Raw genomic sequence first — 20,450 nt, 5'->3', positions numbered from 1 at the left:
TAAAAAAAAAAAAAAAAGAATGAATGAGCGTAGAGAAGCAGAGAGCTGCAGAATCACTTCTGCCCAGGCTACCTTTACAACAGTCATCCTGATTTTCCTACCCTCGCCTGGCCCCTTCTTTCCTCAGTAGACATTTGGCATTGGTATTCACATGTTATCAGATACTATACTTAGTTGTTGAATGTTTATGTTCACCCAGACAGCAAATTGCCCAAAAAAGAGAGGTTATGTGTTATTCTCTGTTATATTCCCAGTGCCTTATACCAAAACCCAAAACCAAACTCATTGCCATGGAGTCAATTTTGACTCATAGTGACCCCCATTGGGTTTCCAAGGCTGTAAATCTTTACTGAAGTAGATTGTCCCATCTTTTTTTCTTGTGGAACAGCTGGTGGGTTTGAACCACTGATTTTCTGGTTAGCAGCCTTATCCACTATGTTACCAGAGCTCCTTAGTGCCTAGTACAGTGCCCTTATATATTATAGGGTCTAGTAAATATTTTTGAATGAATAAGTGAATGAATAAAAGAACATACAGATATTCTGCTATATATTTCTCAATTCATTCCCAGTATATGTTTGGTTACCTCAACTGGACTTGAAACTGAATTAGTCCCTTAAACTCTGCAACCAGTTCCTTTGATGAAGAATCCACCTTACAGATTAGAATAGCACTGACCTCTATGAGTAACAGAGTTAAATCTTATGTGTTAGTTGGGATTTATAGTATAAGATGAAATTATCATCAAGGTCAGCCTTGAAAATTTCTTTGGAAGAAAACTCTTCTCTCACTAAGTACAAGACAGACAAATTTTACTTCAGCACTGAACACATCATCTGAGCACCAGAAGAAGTACTTGGTTTGCATTTAAAGGTCATGCTACATGAAAAATATGCACCTTTAAATATATGAACCACACCCAGGTCCGTGGGATACCCAGATACAACTGAGCATATAGCAGCATGTGATTCCAACCTCAGGTTTACGCTTGGGTACACAGATCCATAGAGTGAAGTGGTGGTGGAATCACTTGCCGCCTTACATTGTTACTTTTCTTTGCATAGAATACTTAGTGTCGAATTCTCTTAAATTAAATGCCTGCATCAGGCAATGTCTCCATACTTTAGACATACAAATTTGCTGAATAAATACATTTTATGCAGGTTCCATTTTAATAAAAGGTAACTATAATCTATTCAAGGAGCTCTGGTAGCACAATGCCTAAGGCATCTGACTACTAACCAGAAGGTTGGTGGTTTAAATCCATCAGCCACTCCATGGACGCAAGACTGGCCAATCTATTTCCATAAAGATTTACCACCTTGGAAACCCAAAGGGGGTTGCTATGAGTTGGAATCAACTCGATGGCAGTCGGTTTCTTTTTTTGTTTATAATCTATTCAGAGTCCCTGGGTGGTATAATCAGTTAATGGGGTTGGCTGCTAACTGAAATATTGGAGGTTTGTGTCTACCCAGAGGGACCTCAGAAGAAAGACCAGGCAATCTGCTTCCAGATAATCAGCCACTGAAAACTTTTGGGGCACAGTTCTACTCTGACACACCTGGGGATGAGTGGGAGTAGACGCAATGACACCTGGTTGTAATCTACTTGGCAAAAGGAGATGCATATTTTTAAGTCGAGAAACAGATGAAAAGATACGATAATGTCAGATTAATCTGAGTTATATGGTTTTGAAATATGTTAAAACAATTTTACTTCACCTGTAAAGCATATTTCTCTGAAGGGGTTATGACAGACATTGCCATGATGGTACGCACAATATGTATCTGAGGTGGAAGAAGTAAGAAAGATATTCTGATTTCACTGATAGAGGAATTAAAAGGCCTGTCTCTTCAGGTCAGCAGTGGTATAGGTGCTAGAACTACATTTCCCTGGTTTCAAATCACCATCAGTTCCACCGGCCCATGTTGCGATCCATCTCTTTTAGGAATCACAGAGATTTCATTGCACATACTTCTTTGTGAGCCTGGTCTGTAGAAACTTCACAAACTCCAGTTGATAGATTTACTATCTTATCTGCCAATTGTGGAAGCCTCCAAAGCTTCTATTATTAGCCAGATGTTTGAGAAAGCTCATTATCTCAAGCTCTGACGGCTCTCCATCACTCTCACCTCTTGCCTGTCTCTTGGTTACCTTTCTTGTTCTCAGTAAAACTTCACAACACAGGCTGGGTGATAACCTCTCCTATTCTGACAGGAATCTATTCACTCAGAAATGCCTCAGTGTACCTGATAGAAAATGCTGAAGGAGAAGAGTGATGTGAACTCTGTCTCATCAGCAGAGGTGTATCTGTGAAACATAACGCCTATGGCAAACACTGAAATTGTGCCCCTGTCCAAACATCTGACGCTCATCTTTTAGATAACTTTACCATAATATCAGCTCAAAAATACAAGTCAAGCTCATTACTCTTTTACTTAATGCATTACGGCACTACTTGAAAATTATAATCCACCTTCCTTGCTTGCACTGATGAAAAGTAGTCTATGATGGGCTCAAAGTCATTTCAGTTTCTTCTCTTTCTACACTCAGCAGAGTAAGATCACACAGTCTGCCTTGACCTATGGAGGCTCTCAAGTAGGAAAGAATTAGTTTGAACTTGCTGAATGATCTCTCACAGCTGGCGATGGAAACTGTGATGGTTAATAGGAACTGCTCAGTGGTGCCCCTTCAGTTGGGACTCAGGGCATCTGCCATACCTGCCATACCTTAGATACGTCTCTGCTTATCAGTAGTCTGTGCTGAGTGCCCCATTTGCCAGTGTGGGAAATGTTCATACCTCTCATTCCGGAGCCCACCCAGGTTTAGCATGAGGCCCCACGTGAGTATCTCAGTCAGATAGCTTCCAAGAATCTTGCAGTGTTTTCCCATTAGTGGGGCATGTGAAATGGCTCCATGAACTTTCAGGATCTTACATGAGAAAGATTACAGACATTAAAAAAAAAAAAAAAAAAAAACCTACCACCACCAAAAGATTCACAATCTGAGATTTGCTGAGATCATCCCCTGGTGATGCCTGGACTATTGGGCTCCACGAAGGGCCATTTAATGAGGTTGATTCTGAGACCTTTTCTAATCTTCTATCTCAGGCCCTTCACATAAGTTCTAAGTTAGGAGAGTCTCATCAATTTTAACATTCTTACTTGGTATTTCTGATTCAGGCCTGATGAGTGATTTAGGTTCTGAAAGGGAGATTGCTTTCCCTTCTTTAGCTTATCCTATTCAATTTCCTCACCAGCACAAGATCAGGCAGTTGGTTCCAGTTTAGTAATCAGAAAAGATGAGACCAGGAGACTGAGCCAGGCAATCAAGCTGGTCACAGTTGGTCTCACCCCTTGGATCTATGCTTTCACTTATGTATATCAGGTATGTACATCTAAGTCTTGCAGAGACATTTGACCCATTGTTTTATCTCATTTGTTCTTTCAGCAAATACTGATTAAGTACCAACAAAATTCCAGCCACTGTGTTTGGTAGTGGTAATAGATAGAGAGGCAATGAAGTAGTTCTGCTTCCTACTAGTTCTGCTATCTCTGTAAATTTGGACAAGTTTCTGAACATTTATTGTGTCTCTGTTTACTCATCTGTAAAATGAATATTAACATAACAGTTCCTGGGTCATAAGGTGGTTGTTAGAATTAAATACCCATTAAGCATTCTGAATAGTTCCTAATATATGTAAGGCAAGAAAACAGTGACTATGAGCTATGAATGTTAGGTTCATATTATGAATGCGCCCTGTTAACTACCTAGAATGTAGCTGAAAAATCAGAAAACAAGTTTGGGAATTATTTTCTTCTTCTCCCTATGTTCCTATGTAGAGTTAACATAAATTAGGAACCTCTGTGCCTAAGGCATTTGACTGCTAACCAGAAGGTTGGCGGTTCAAACTCACCAGCCTCTCTGAGGCAGGAAGATGGGGGCAATCTACTTCTGTAAAGATTTACTGCCTCGAAAACCCAATGGAGGTTGCTGTATGTCAGAATCGACTGGATGGCAGCGAGTTTGCTTTGTTTTTTATTACCTTGGAAAGACTGAGAACAAGGTTCCCACTGAGAACAAGATTCCCTCCCTTCTTCCTCCACCTTTATTTACTTCTTCCCACAGGAAAGGTCTGCCTGGTGAGGGTAGTAAATGTGACTCTGGACTACATAGCTTAGCTTCTCTCTGTTTCTCCCAGTGTGTGTCTGTCTATCTCTCTGCCTTCCTAAAGGCCACACACTTTCTCCCCTCTACCTGAGCCATGTGGCTTGTCTGCATAAGTGACTGCCCTGCTGAGCTGACTCTGTCCATACTCAGGTCTATACTGTGGGAGACAGAGGATAAGAAGACACCTCCTTCTACCCTGCTAGGGTAAAGCAGATAAAAAGCAGTTGCCATCGAGACCAATAGACGCATGGCAACTCCATGTGTGTCAGAGCAGAACTGTGATTCAAAGGGTTTTCAATGGCTGATTTTTCAGAAGTAGATTGCCCGGTCTTTCTTCTGAGGTGCCTTTGGGTGAACTTGAACTTCTAACCTTTCAGTTAGCAGCCAAGAATATTAACCATTGGCACCACCAGGGACCCCAGGATTAAACAGAAGATTCTAATTCCCAATCTTAGTCTTATATCTATTTGCTGATTGGTTCAGAATCTAGAGAGAACAGAGCATGATTGGTAATCTCAGAAATGGAATGTAAAGGAAGAAAACCTTTTGAAAACTAAAAGGTAAATGAAGAAGTCTCCTAATTTCTACCCAGTCTTCAAACCATGGCAGTACATTATCAGACAGAGACTAGTTATATGGACAAAGAAAAATATATGTGTGGCTTTAATTCTAAGCAGTTATGATTAAGTTGGGGGCCTAATACTCTGTTTCCAATTTAGAGAGGCCCCAGGGTCAGGGTGGGAGAGCAGAAAGTAGTCATCTTGAGAACTAAAAGGCTGGCATGCCAAAGATTATGTGTCAGCTCTGTGGCAGGACAACCAATGTTTGAACCCCTGGCTTAAGGACTCTCAACTGATTCCCAGATGGTGTCATCTCTCACTGGCTGACTTGTGCATTCTGCCTAGCAGAGTTAATTTACTGGCAGTTGCTGCTTCAATTCTTAAGAAAATAATAGCAATCCCTGGACAGTTTCATAATAAAATATAAGGATGACACTGGCCAGGGAGACAAACAGAGCTAGGAGGCAAGAATAAAAGACAGTAAGGAATGCTATAATCTCATGAACAACAACAACAAAAAAAGGGCTTATATGTCCTGGTGATTTTCTGAACTCACTTTCTCTGCATCCTAGAAGTCATTAAAATGTATAAAAATGAATATTTTTGAAGCAGCAATAACAAGAATTATCATTGCGGTAGTTGCCTGGCAACCTGAGACTTTGGTTATTTTATTTCTAAACAGGGAATGCTATAAACTGGTATCTGGAGTTTGTGCAAATAGTTCTAAATTGATGTTCTCCCCATAAATCAGGAGGAGATAGTACAGCATTAATGTACATTTAAAGGATGCTAAATATGTATGTCTCTCTCTCATTCACACACATACACACACAGATTCTTACACAGAGTTTCTCCCTATTACATGCTATCTCAGGTAAATCTAGAGAACTAATATTCCTTTTGCATTTTTCCTGGCAAATATCCATTTAATTTCAATTTAAATGTAAATAATAGAATGCAAGTCCAGAGGAACAATCCTTTTATCTGCTATGTGAGTTAGGTTCAGGTCTTCATCAGGGAAGTTGAGTGTTAATATCAATCTTGAGCTTCTTGCTCTTGCTTCCCAGACTGATGATAGGTTTTTCCACTTCTGAGAAAGCAGAGACTAGCCCAATACCTGGTGGGGCAAACTGTGAATATGTTGGCTGCTAACACAGAGGTCAGAGGTTCAAGTTCACTCAAAGGCACCTCAGAAGAAAGGTCTAGTGACCTAAAACCATTCACTGAAAACCGTATGGAACAGTTTACTCAGACACATAGAAGGTTGCCACACGTCAGAATTAACTTGACAACTGTTTTTTTTTAACCCAATACCTAAATGGATATCAGAAGAAAACACTTCCTAAGGCAATGTAGAGGAGTGTGTGCATACTTCAGAGATCCAGGGACTGAATAGACATTTTAGGCCTGTTGTTGCAGGTGCTATCTGCAGGCCCCCTAGCCCCACATCCCCTTTTGGATGAAAAGAAGTGCTAACATTTTTCAAAAGCTGCTTCTATTTATAAAGTGTATTTCCTCACAAGTAACTGAAGTGAGTTTGAGTTTCTAGTACTGCCTGCTGGTTTTAAAGACTGCTGTGCTACAATGTTGTTAAGTTTTTAGAAATGACCTTCATTCCTCATTCCTGAGTGCTCACTAGTGCTCCTGTTACAGATGCTGGTGGTGGGCATCTTGATTACTTTTTTAGAACAAGATTCTCTAACGTAGAACCTGCACATGGTGTTTGCTTGCAGTCTGAAGTTCACTGGTGATAATGGATTGCCTTGGGCCCCACCTGTTTCCGTACACAGTTATTTTACTACAAAGAGGAGAAGGAAGGGGGGCACAATGAAGTCAGCACAGCTGCCTGAGCCCCAAAGCAAGACAGTGACTGATTTGAACAAATAAGGATTAGGTCTTGGTCTGAACCACAGACCAAATCTGTAAAAGAGATGCATAAGGCATCACTTACATCATGGAGCCATTATGAAGAGCCATTTTTCAAGTTGATGAGATGAGCGTTTCAAATAGACACAACATAAGACTTTACAGAATTATTTTCCATGACCCCTTGTTTTATGGCAGTCAAAACTGGTTGCTGTCAGGTCCAGTCCAACTCATGGCGATCCTACGTGTGTCAGAGCAGAACTGTGCTCCACAGAATTTTCAATGAATGATTTTTTGGAAGTAAATCACCAGACCTTTCTACTGAGACACCTCTGGGTGGGCAAGAACCTCCAACCTTCCAGTTAGCAGCCAACCACGTTAACTTGTGTGCACGATCCGACTCTACATGGTCGCCAAGACACTATAAAATATCTGTGGTTTAGAAATAGAGTATAAGCATCCTGTTGGCAAATAACAAATAGATCTTATGGTCAAATGAAGTTACAAATGAAAGTAAATGCCTAGGACTCAGAGTATCACGGCATGAAGAGTGTGCTTCCAAAAGGTTTGCACTCCTTAGAATGTAATACCTAAAAGGGACCAAACATTCCATTTTGAGAGAACTGGGCTGTGATTAGCACTTGAGCCTGTAGTCCTTTAGAGCCTTAGACATAGCAGCACTTTCGCTGAAGCTAAGTTCACACTGACATCTCTTGTGCTTGTTCCTCTGAGGGCCAATGCCACTGCAGTCTGGAACAGTGGTTTTAGGCATGGACACTCATTTCAGTGTCCTTGCCCATTTTTTCTAATCTATCAAAAGACACTTATCACTTTGGCTCCCAAGAAGTGGTGAGGTACAGCAAATGACTAATGAGCAATGGAAGGAAATTTGCAAATGCATTGTCAAAATGCTCAGGACTCTGACAGCTTTCTGCAGACAAGAGTTCCCCAAAGTTAGAAAGTAATCTGTGCAGCCTGTCAGTGTAACACTGATGAGGGAGTTGAAGCCCTTGGTGGTCTCCCTGCCATCCCTGCATGTTCTTCTCAGTGGTGTCACCATTTAAGACTGATTTATGGGACTTGGATGGCTGAGGTTGGGAGCCTGTTCTGTGGCTGATTCTGTCATCTACGAAGGCAATATAATTTGCAAAGTCAGAACAATTCAGGGTACATCTAGGGTGCCTGTGGGAGTGCCTGGGATGGGTAATGAATCCAAACTCACTTTCTGGCTTGCTCACATGACAAATCGTCTGGTACAATGATGAAGAGAAATGAGCATCAGCTAAGTCCCCTCTGTGCACATTCCAGTTAATTTCCCAGAAGCAAGCACAAGTAATGCAGGTTCCAAGCACAGAGTTGTCTGGGATAACAAATGAAGAGATGGTGGTTTTTGTGTGTTTTGGAGGGTTGGGGGAGGGTAGAGAATGTAGAGTTTGAGTTTCTGTTTTTTTTCCCCCCTCCCCTTCCTGTAAGTGAGCAGGAAGAATAGGAAACTGGAGGGCAGAAGGTTCCCCTCTCTAAGGCATGCATTGAAAAGACAAGGGTTGACACCATGAAAGGTATTTAGTATGCTAACAAAATGCTGCATAATGTGGCTTTAGAGGGAAGACTGAATTGATAAAAGAAATCTGGGCCATCCTGCTGTGCGGAAACCCCCTGCTGTTCAGAGCCCAGGCAGCTAATACATTACAGAGCTTGATGAAGATGTGGGAGTGGATTGGCAGAACAGCCAAGGTCTCCAAAGCTGTGAAAAGTGATGCAGTTTTGTTCTTTTCACTAACTGGCTGGACAATATGAGTCAATCTTTGTCTTATCTTCCTAGAGGGGAAGTTTCTAGTTGAGTCATCACTTTGCAGATGTTAAACTCCAGATACCAAATACTGAATGTATGTTGTGGTTGAAAATCTGAGAAGATATTACAGCAAGGGTCTTAAAAAGCTCATGTACAATGATGGGCATTAACGACTGGGGTGACAGAACTGGGTTGTACAAATGCAGTGGCAAATGAATATTTTGGAAAGGACAGAGTAGGCCACCATATTTCCTGGCACCAAGCAATGGACAACCCAGCAAGATGTTAATGAGGAACATCAAGCAAGGACATGGAAATTGATGGAAGGCTGTTCCCCACATGTCCAGTGGCTCAATTAGTCTGAGATCATGATGATGGGGAACGACTTCATGATGGTATCTTGTGCTGCTACGGTACTTACATTACATCTATGGCTAGCTCCAAAACCAAACCAAATTCATAGCTGTTGAGTCAATTCTGACTCACAGGCAACCTGTAGGACAGAATAGAACTGCCCCCTCCCCCCCGTAGGGTTTCCAAGACTGTAAATCTTTATGGAAGCAAACTGCCACATCTTTCTCCCATGAAGCACCAGGTGGGTTTGAACCACTGACCTTTCAGTTAGTAGCCAAGTGCTTAACCAACTGCCAACTTCAACAACTCCTTGTGCCTACAAGGACCGAGAAAAACATCAATCATCATTCTATCAGTGCCAGAATGGAAAGGCGGCTCCTGGAACTGAAGCAGACGGATATCTGCAGAGAACAGTGAGTGGAAATGTACTGTTTAATGGTGTATGTCCAAGTGGTTAGTCTATGGCACTCACGTTTGGTCAAACACTAATCTAGATGTTGTCATGAAGTATTTACACATGGTTAGTATCAGGAGCTCTGGTGGTGTAGTGCCTAAGGCATTTGACTGTTAACCAGAAGGCTAGCCATTCAAACCCACCAGCCACTCCTCAGAAGGAAGGGTGGGCAATCTACTTCTGTAGTGTTACCATCTTGAAAACCCAAGGAGGGGTTGCTGTGAGTTGGAACTGACTCGATGGCAGTGGGTTTTGTTTTTTAGCATTTAAATCAGTTGGCCTTAAGTAAAACAGATTATCCTCCATAACTGAGTGGACCTCATCCAATTAGTTGAATGTCTTAAGAGCAAAACTGGGGTTTTCTTCAGGGAAGAGTCTGCCTCCAGACTATAAATAGACATTATGCCAGAATTTCTATCCCATTGCCTGACCTACTGATTTCTGACACAATAATGCTAGAATTTCCAGGCTGCTTCCTGACCTATGGATTTGGACTTGTTAGCCCCCATAATCACGTGAGCCAACTCTTCAAAATCTCTTTCTCTCTTCTCTCTTAGAAAGACAGAGACAGAGACAGACAGACAGACAGAGATGCCTTCCATGTAGGACACTTGGGTTTGACTCCCAGCCAATGCACCTCATGCACAGTCACCACCATGTCAGTGGAGGCTTGCATGTTGCTATGATGCAGTCTAGGTTTCAGATGAGCTTCCAGATGAAGGAGGAAAACATGGTGATCCACTTCTGAACATCAACTGATGAAACAGCAAGGATCCCAACAGTCTGATCCACAATCCATCATGGGAATGGCACAGGATCGGGTGGTATTTTGTTTTCCTGTACATGGAGCCACTGTGAGTTAGGGGCCAACTCCATAGCACCTGATAACAACCCACACACACATCTCTTACTGGTTTTGTTTCTCAGAGCAACCTAACATAGGAAGTTTCACACCCTGTTAGCCCTCCCATGGATGGGGCAGATGGCTGGTTATAAAGGTCAATTCATGGTGGTACAAGAGATCCTGAACTAATAATCAAGATAATTCTTAGTGTTTCTCTATTTATAATTAAACTAAACTATAACCAAAAGGAAGGAGCTCTGGTGGCGTAGTGCCTAAGGCATTTGACTGCTAACCAGAAGGCTGGTGGTTCAAACCCATTAGCCACTCCTTGGAAGGAAGGTTTGGCAATTTACTTCCGTAGTAATACAGCCTTGGAAACCCAAGGAGGGGTTGTTCTGAGTCAGGACTGACTCCACGGCAGTGAGTTTGTTTTTTTCGTTTTATAATCAAAAGGAAGAAGCTCTGATAGCACAGTGACTAAGGCATCTGACCGTTAACCAAAAGGTTGGTGGTTCAAACCCACTGGTCACTTCGTGGAAGCAAGACTGGGCAATCTACTTCCATAAACATTTACTGCCTCAGAAACCCAATGGAGGTCGCTATGAATTGGAATCGACTCGATGGCAGTGGATATTTTTTTTTTTTTGTTATAACCAAAAGAAAGTTACTTTATCTAAAGTAAAAATAATTTTGTGTGTTTACATTCATCAATCCTCCCATCATCAATTCAACAAATATTTATTGAAATTATAAAAGCCTATCTCAGTATAGAAACAGTATGAGAGCTATGTAAGGAAAATAGTCAATGACTTCATAATAAGGTGGTATTTTGAGTTGTATCTACACATCTTTTAATAAGTTATCATATTAAATAGATAATGGACAGAAAATCCAACTAGGACCAATAACTCTTTCTAAAGTCTCCATCCCTCACAGTACCACTCCAGACCATTTTTCTTGGTAATAAAAAATTGAGTACATTCAAATGCAGAAATGAAACTGAATAAAAAACTATAAATGTTCAGCTTAAAAAAATTTTTCTCTTATAGGGCTTGAAAAGAAAAACAATTTCTGAGTTTATCCAACTTAACTCCTTATTCCAGGAACTGAGACAGGATAATAACCACAAGCTCCTAAAGTCAGTCCAGTAATGGTCTACTTGGGGGAGAATAAAATCATAGTGTCTTTTGGGAGCCTGAGGACTGAGGGAATGGAGAACTCAAGGTCTCATACTGAATCTTAGTTATGACAAAATCAACTGCCTGACTTACCTGAAGCCATGTATATTTGCTTAAGGCTTATAGTAACTCTGTAAAGTAAGTATTATTTCCATTTAAATAGATGGAGAAATAGGCTCAACTAATGATAATCAACTAGATTATCATTATCAATTATCAGTCACATACCACAGTGTTCTATATTACACACATACACACACACACAAACTGTTATACACATTATAACAGTGTGAGTCTTATAATATCCCCATGATGTACATAAATATATAGCTATAATCCCCAGTCTATGAGTGTTGGTTCAGGTAGATAGTAAATGGCACAGATGGGTCTTGGCAGGAGCCTGGACAGCCAGTGGAACACCCTCTCTCCCACTGCCACAATATCCAATGGCAAAGCTGAGTTGGGATGATGGTGGTGAGATATGGGTCCAGGGTCATTAGTGGACACAGATGGTAGGTCACATCTGTGACTGTGCCAGACATAGTAATAGCTCTAATTTCATCATCTTGTAGCAGTAATGGGAAAAGAAGGATCCTGGAAGTGGAATAAACATTTGCATAGGATGGTGAGTTGTAATTCTCCAAGCTTCAAAAAGCTCCCCAAGTAGGGTTGCCAGATAAAATACAGGATGCCGATATGTACCATGCAGTATTGGGGACACACCTGTACTAGAAAAGTATTTGCTGTTTATCTTAAATTCAAATTAAAAATTAAATTTAAATTTAAAATAAAATTAAATTTAAATTAAAAACACAGGACATTCTGTGTTTTTATTGGCAAATCTGGCAACGCTACTCTTAAAGGAAGTGGTAAGCCAATCTTTTGTCCATTCCTCTCATCACTAGGAAATACATACATCTGTACAATGGTAACAATAACCCATCAATGGTAATTTTGATTAGAGACCAACCTCCACAGAGATAATTTGCTACTTCTTCCAAAGTCTATTCTCTGACCTAAGCAGCCTAAAGTTAGGACAGGGTAGATTTAAATATTTCCCCATCTTTTACATTTGGAAGATCATGCATTACACAGTTGTTGACTAATGCTGGTTGCTGGTATGGCATGAACAATGTGGTCCAGACTGTCCCTCTTTGGACGCATATTCCTTTAGATGTCTCTGGACGAAGAGTCCTACATCTAACCCTGGAACCATGCTTACCCTGTCCCATTTTTCAAATATAGCCACTTACTTGTATGGGATGTGTTTGCTGCCATTGACGAGAGCCAGGATGACATTGCCTAGAGCAGACAGGGAGAGGCATAGCCCTGAGCCCCCTTCCCGACTCTTGCTAAGAGCTTTCACACAGCTGCCAAGGTCAATGAGGTGCAGGCGGCTCCGGCCTCCAGACACTACCACAGGGAGAAAAGACAAGAGAAGACAGAAGTGGTTAAGTTCTAACAAGTACTCCTCTGTTCTTCATGCTACCTCCTCAGGAAATCTGAGAGAAAAAAGAAAAGAGAAAGTAAAAGTATAAAGCTCATGACCTAGTAGGAAACCCCCAAAAAATCATGTTGGGGTTACAAATAGCATTGGTCCTCTTAAGCCCTACCTACCACCTCCTTTCTACTGATATTCATACTAAAAATAAATGAATAATTCCTGTAGTTTGAACTGGGTGAGATTCCAAGGGAAGGTCTAATTCACAGAAGATAAAGTTTGTCTCTAAATGTACTTTGGCTAACAGAATGCTGAAATTGCTCAAGTTAAAACCTCAATGGCTTGTGAGTGATTATCTGCTTTGAATGGCCATCTGTAGAGAGCCTGATGTACAGTTCAGTCAGGAATCAAGTTGAAAACCCAGGGTAAATTCAGCAGGAAGTGTCAACCAGATGCAGTGACAGGGAAAGACTCAAACATCTGCTGATGATCTGCCAAGAGCCAAGTGCCACACAAACATTAGTCTCATTTAATTCTCATGGGAAAATCAGGCGTTAAATAGTGTTGTTCTTGTTTTATAGATAAGGCAAATAATCACCTGAAAAAAGTAGTGGTGAGAATACACAGCACTCACACAAGATCAGGAATGGTGCTTATTCCCACAGGCCAGACTGGAAAACCTCAAAATTCATGGGCCTATGGGTAGTGTACATAGAATGGTCTTGCTTTAGTACTGGGGAAAAATAAACCTTAGACTGAGAACTGACCTGGTCCCACCTGACAAATTTTAAAAGCAAGATGAGAAAGATTCAAACTGTTTCCAAGTAATGTAACTGCATGCCAAAACAAAGTTTAAGAATATTTATAGGAATTCAAAAAATACTCAGCACCAGCAAAATACCTTCCAATATCTGGTATCTGATAAAAAATAACCAGATATGCACCTAAAACTATAAAGTTCCTGGGAGAAACCTATGGACCTTATTTATTTATTTTTCTTAATAGTCTAAAACATAACTGTAGATGCACAAATAGCAGAAAACAAGTTAGATAATTGGGACCTCATAAAAATTAAATACTTATGCTCATCAAAACACTTTATCAAAAGAATAAAAGGACAACCTAAAATTTTGGGAAAAAATCTTCAGAAACAAATATCTAATGAGGGTTTAATCTCCAAAATATAGAGAAAGCTTCTACAACTGAACAACAAAAAGACAAACAATTCAATTGAAAAATGGACAAAAGACATGAGCAGACACTTCACCAAATAGGATATTCAAGTGGCCAACAAACATATGAAAAGATACAATCATTAACCATCAACCCAAAAAACCACTGCTATCAATTTGATTCCAACTCACAGTGACCACATAGGACACTCCCCATAGGGTTTCCAAGGCAATACATCCTTAAGGAAGCAGACTATCATCTTTTTCCCATGGAGAGGCTGGTGGGTTTGAAACACTGACTTTTTGATTAGCAGCGAAATGCCTTAACCACAGCACCACCAGAGCTCCCCATTCTATTCTATGTATGTACTACATTTTGCTTATTCATTATTCTGTTGAAAGGCACTTAAGCTATTTCCGTTTTTTTTTGCTATTGTGAATAATGGTGCAATGAACATAAGTGTGCATGTGTTGGGTGTATTTTTTTTATTAGGTCTCTAGTATATACACCTAGGAGTGTGATTGCTAGAGTATAAGATTTTTTTTTTTTTTTTTGAGGAAGCACCACATCATTTTTCATAGTGGTTGTACCATTTTACAGTCCTACTGGCAATGGATAAGGGTTACAATCTCCTCATATCCTTGCCAACATTTGTTGTTATCATTTTTTGCTTTGTTTATCAGTGCCATTTTAGCCATACAAAAAAAAAAATCACCAAAAAAAAAACTACAGTGAGATACCTGCTCACCCACCCCCAACTAAAATGACACTGATAAAAATGAACAACAGAAAACAGATAACAAATTTTAGCAAGGATATAGGGAGATTGGAATACTTATCCATTGCCAGTAGGACTGTAAAACGGTACAAGAAGTATGGAAAATGGCATAGTGCTTCCTCAAAAACCCAGAATAGAAATATCTTATGCTTTAGCAATCACAATCCTAGGTATATACATTAAAAAAAAAAAAAAACCCACCACTACCACCGAATCAATTTTGACTCAAAACATTCCTTACTGGGTTTTCAAGGCTGTAAATCTTTACGAAAGTAGATTGTCTCATCTTCCTCCCATGAAGCAGCTGGTGGGCTTGATCTGCCAACCCTATGGTTTGCAGCCAAATGCCTTACCTACTATGCCACCAGAACACCTTGGTATATACACTAAACTCAAACCAACTGCCATCAAATTGATTCCAACTTACAGCAACTTCAAGTGGGTTTCCAAGGTGGTAAATCTTTATGGAAGTAGATTGCCCCATCTTCCTTCTGTGGAACAGCTGTTGGGTTTGACCCACCAGCTTTCTGGTTAACAGTCAAATGCCTTAGGCATTGTGCCACCAGAGCTCCTTAGGTATATACCCTAGGGGTCTAATAAAAGAGACACAGACAGACATATGCATACTTATGTGTACTGTAGCATTATTCACAATAGCAAAAAAATGGAAACAGCTTAAGCGCCCTTCAACAGAAGAATGAATAAGCAAAATACAGTACATACCTACAATGGAATACTACCCAATTACAAAGATCAATGATGAGTCCATCAAACATATTATAGCATGGGTGAATCTGCAGGATATAATGCTAAGTAAAATAAGTCAATCACTTAAGGAAAAAATATTGTATAATTCTACATTTATAAGAAGAACACATAAACACACACACACACACAAACACACAGACGAATGTTCATTGGTGGCTACCAGGAATGGATGGGAGGAGAGGGGGCATTACTCTCTTGGTTGCAGATACTTAATATTTTTGGTGATGGGAAAAGTAGTACTACATATGAGTGTAATGAGCACAGCTTGACCAAAGTAAAAGATGCCACTAAGAAGCACACAAGAGAAAAGGATATTTGTGCTAAAGAATATGACATGTGTTATTTGGCAACAACACCAACAACAACTGAAAAAGGCGTGTATGGTCACATATGTAGCTATATAGGCATATATGTGTATGGACAGGTTTAGATGTGCACATATGTGTGCACAGACGAAAGTATCTATATGTATGAGTATGTACAGACATGTATGTGCACACCTATATATTCATAGAAGACACAGTTACAGATACTTCTCAGATATAACCAAATACCTTGTGTTTTCTGGATTTCAATGGGAATTAGACAGTGGAGAAAAAAAGATTAATGAAGTTAAAGATATAGTAATAGAAACTACCCCAACTGATACACAAGAAGAAATTAAAAAACAAAAAGAAAAAAAGATGAGCTGTGTACAACTTCAAGTGGCCTAATATGTGAAGAGCAAGAGTGACAGGGTGGTACAGAAAAATACTTGAAGACATATTGGCCAAAACTTTGCCAAATTTGATGAAAACTATAAACTCACAGATCCAAGAAGCTCAATAAACCCAAACACAAGAAAAATGAAGAAAATTACACTAAGCCACATGATAATCAAACTGCCCAAAGCAGTGGTGAAGAGACAGATCGTAAAAACAACCAAAGAAGAAAAAGGCTGTTAATAGGAAGGATGAGAACAAATTTCTTGTTGAAACTAATGCAAGTGAGAAAACAGTGCAGCAACATTTTAAAAGTACTGAAAATTGTCATTTAGAACTTGACATCCAGACAAAATATCATTCCAAAACAAAAATGAATTCTAAAACAATTCAGGCATACAGAAGCTGAAAGAATTAATCACAAAGAATACACAAAGAAATGAAGACTCGAAATGGTAATGACATGGGTAAATAGATAAGATTTTTTTAGTTATTATTTAAGTCTCTTTAAGAGATCGTTGTTAAAAATAAAAACAATAATGAAATGTGTGGTATCATGCAGGGAATTACTTAAGATGGCTCTTCTAGGCATAGTCTTGGTGTCTTCAATACAATGATTGAGTGAGACTATGCAAATAAGGTACTTGTGGCTCACCAAGGGGATTGGACAGCTTGCCGATAATGCAATAAAGTGCATGGCACACTTGTGGGGGTGGGATCACATAAATTAAGGTGTATGGAACCGTAACAAAGGGATTGGTCAGTTTTGCCATCCTGCTAGGCTTAAAATGAACTCATCCCAGAAGAGAGGGGACTTTGTTACCATCAAGAAAAAGAAGAGCCAGGAATGGAGTCTTTTGGACCCAAAGTCCATGTGCTGAGAATCTCCTAGACCTAAGAAACAGAGAGAGTTATAACACCAGAGATCGTGAGAAGCAGTGTCAAGCAAGGCAGAATCCAGTGGCAGCAAAACGGTAGGAGCAGAACCAGGAGACCAACCTGGGATGGCAGTGGTGGGCTTCCTGGTCCAGTGAGCAATGCTACAGTGAGTATGCTGACCCAGACCCATGAAGCAAGAGAGCTCAGCGTGTTCAGATTGGAGGCTTACCTCCAGGCACTTACTGGCAGAGCTAAAAGAGCTTTAACACTTGCATGAACAGGGCAGAGACCAGCCCCGGGACTAAGGAAGCCTGAGAGGAGTGTATCCTGAGTGGACTTAGAGGTGCCTTGAACAGCCAAAAGGCCCCGAGCACTGTCCTGCACTGAAGAAGAAAGACTTCACTTACATTCTTCCTGATCCTGATCCCGAGTTGTAGCCTGTGGATACTGATCTCAAGTTGTAACCTAAACTTCCCTAATAAACCCAGTAACTATGGATATGGTTTGTGAGTTCTGTGTAACCATTGCAGTGAGTGACTTATCAAATCCATCAGAGAGATAGACAGTGCTGTGGAGAGATAGACAGTGCTGTGGAGGGATAGCTGGTGCCAGAATTGGTAAAAAGGTTGGAGGGTGGAGGCATGTTTTACCTTCACCTCATAGGAATCAGCTTTGGACTGATCTTGATGATGGTGATTCTCCCCACCTCATGAAGTTAGAGGAGGTCAGACACCACTGTACCATTGTGTGACAGTGGTTTAGGAAACAGGTAAAATCAAAATGCTTGACAACAATAGCACAAAGGTCAGGTGAGGAGAAATAGATGTATTCTATTGTAAGATTATTATTCTATACATAAAGTAGTAGTATAGTATACCTTGAAAGAAGATTGTGATAAGTTAAAGATGTATACTATAAACTCAAAAGCAATCAAAGTTATAGTTAATAATGAACACAGGATATAAAGTGGAATCACGACAACATTCAGTAAATCCAAAAGAATCCAGATAAAGAAGAACAAAAAAGAGATGGCACAAATAGAAAAAATATAGAAAAATGGTACTTTGATCAAAACCCTATCAATAATCATATTAAATGTAAATAATCTGAATTCCCTAATTGAAAGAGAGAGATTGTTAGACTGCATAAAAAAGCAAGACCCAACTATACGCTGCCTACAAGAAAAGCACTTCACATAAAGAACCAACACGTTGAAAGTAAAGGTATGGCAAAAGACCCTGCAAACAGTGAGCCTAAGAGAGCTGGAGTGGCTAGACTAAATCAGACAAATAAACTTTAAGACCAAAAAATGCCACTAGAGGCCAAGAGGAATGTGCTATAATGATAAAGAAGCAATTCACCAAGGGCCCACAACAATCAAAATGTTTATGTACCTAATAATAGAGGACCAAATACATGAAGCAAGATCTGTGTAAGAAGAATCAGACAAATCCACAATTATACTGGATATTTCAAATATTATTTTCTCAGCACTTGATACGACAAGTAGACAGAAATTAGTAAGGAAATAGATGATTTGAATAACACTGTCAGGCAACTTCTACCACTCATCTGTCAGTCAGTCCTAGTGTGGTAGCTTGTGTGTTTCTGTGATGCTGGTAGCTGTGCTACTGGTATTTCAAATACTAGTAGAGTAACCCATAGTGGACAGGTTTCAGCAGAGCTTCAACATTCAGACAGGCAAGAAGAAGGATGTGGCCATGTCTGCTTCTGGGGGGAAAATTAGCTACTGAAAACCTTATGAAAAGCAGAGAAACATTGTCAGATATAGTACTGAAAGATGAGTCCCTCAGTTGGAAGGCATTCAAAATGGAACTGGGGAAGAGCTGCCTACTCAAAGCAGAATTGACCTCAATGACATAGATGGAGTTAAGTTTTTGGGACCTTCATTTGCTGGTGCAGCATGACTCAAAATGAGAAGAAACAGCTGCAAATATCCATAAATAATCAGAATGTGGAATGTATGGATTAGGGAAAATTGGAAGTTGTAGAAAATGAAACGTAATGCATAAAGATCAACATTGTAGGCAGTAGTGAGCTGAAATGGGTATTGGCTATTTTGAATTGGACAATCATATGGTCCACTATGCTGAGAATGTCAAATTGAAGAGGAATGTCATCACATTCATCGTCAAAAGGGAACATTTCAAGATCTATCCTGAAGTACAATGCTGTCAGTGATAGGATAATATCCATAACCTACAAGGAAGACCAGTTAATATGACTATTATTCAAATTTAAGGAGCTCTGGTGGCGTAGTGCCTAAGGCATTTGACTGCTAAGCAGAAGGCTGGAAGTTCAAACCCATCAGCCATTCTTTGGAAGGAAGATTGGGCAATCTACTTCTGTAGAGATACAGCCTTGGAAACCCAAGGAGAGGTCGCTATGAGTTGGATCCGGCTCGATGGCAGTGAGCTGAGTTGTGTTATGCACCACCTCTAAAACTAAAGATGAAGAAGTTGAAGAAGATGTTTACCACCTTCTACAGTCCAATACTGGCCAGACATGCAATCAAGATGTATTGATAATTACTGGTGATTGGAATGTGAAAGATGGAAACAAGGAAGAATCATCAGTAGTTGGAGAATATGGCCTGTGTGATAGAAACGATACTGGAGATTTTGTGATAGAATCTTGCATGATGACAAACAAACAAACAAACAAACAAACAAAAAAACCCACACTGCCGTCGAGTGGAACCTGACCAATAGTGACCCATCCTTGGCTTTCTCAACTAACACTTTCTAACACTATGGAAGTAGATTGCCCAACCTTCCTTCTGAGGAGTGGCTGGTGGGTTTGAACCACCAGCCTTCTGGTTAGCAGTCAAATGCCTTAAGCACTATGCCACCAGAGCTCCATTTCATATATCTTTCAAAAGCTAATTTGTAACTATACATGTTGACCTTGCCAGATGGAATACACAGGAATCAACTGACTACATTGGTGGAAATGGAGAAGCTTAATATCATCAGTCAGAACAAGGCCAGGGGCTGACTGCAGAATAGACCACCAATTGCTCATATGCAAGTTTAACCCGAAGCTGAAGAAAATTAAAATGAGCCAAAATATGACCCTGAGTATATCCCATGTGGATGTAGAGGCCATCTGAAGAACACATTTGATGCACTGAACACTAGTGGCTGATGACCAGATGAGTTGTGGGATGACATAAAGAATATCATACATGAAGAAAGTTAAAGGTCATTAAAAAGACAGGAAGAGAAGAGAACACTAAAATGGATGTCAGAAGAGACTCTGAAACTTGCTCTTGAACAGACAGTAGCTAAAATGAACAAATGACAAGATAAAAGAGCTGAACAGAAGATTTCAAAGGGCAGCTCTAGAGGACAAAGTAAAGTATTAGAAGGAAATGTGCAAAGAGCTAGAGTTTGAAAATCAAAGGGGAAGAACATGCTCAGCATTTCTCAAGCTGGATGAACTGAAGAAAAAAAAATCAAGCCTTGAGTT

At 40.1% G+C, this 20,450-nt stretch overlaps 1 protein-coding gene across 1 annotated transcript in view; it reads right to left on the bottom strand.

Moving 5' to 3' along the window:
- KIF26B (kinesin family member 26B) overlaps positions 1–20,450 on the bottom strand; it is a 781,172-nt gene that overhangs the window by 80,101 nt on the left and 680,621 nt on the right. The window contains exon 10 of the mRNA XM_007949154.1: positions 12,472–12,631. Coding sequence (XP_007947345.1) covers positions 12,472–12,631 — 160 coding nt within the window. The remainder of the gene's footprint in view (positions 1–12,471; positions 12,632–20,450) is intronic.

Source organism: Orycteropus afer, unplaced genomic scaffold, assembly GCF_000298275.1.
Source record: "Orycteropus afer afer isolate SDZICR_OR568_19922 unplaced genomic scaffold, OryAfe1.0 scaffold00239, whole genome shotgun sequence".
Lineage (NCBI taxonomy): Eukaryota > Metazoa > Chordata > Mammalia > Tubulidentata > Orycteropodidae > Orycteropus > Orycteropus afer.
This window is presented reverse-complemented; position numbering and strand designations above follow the sequence as displayed.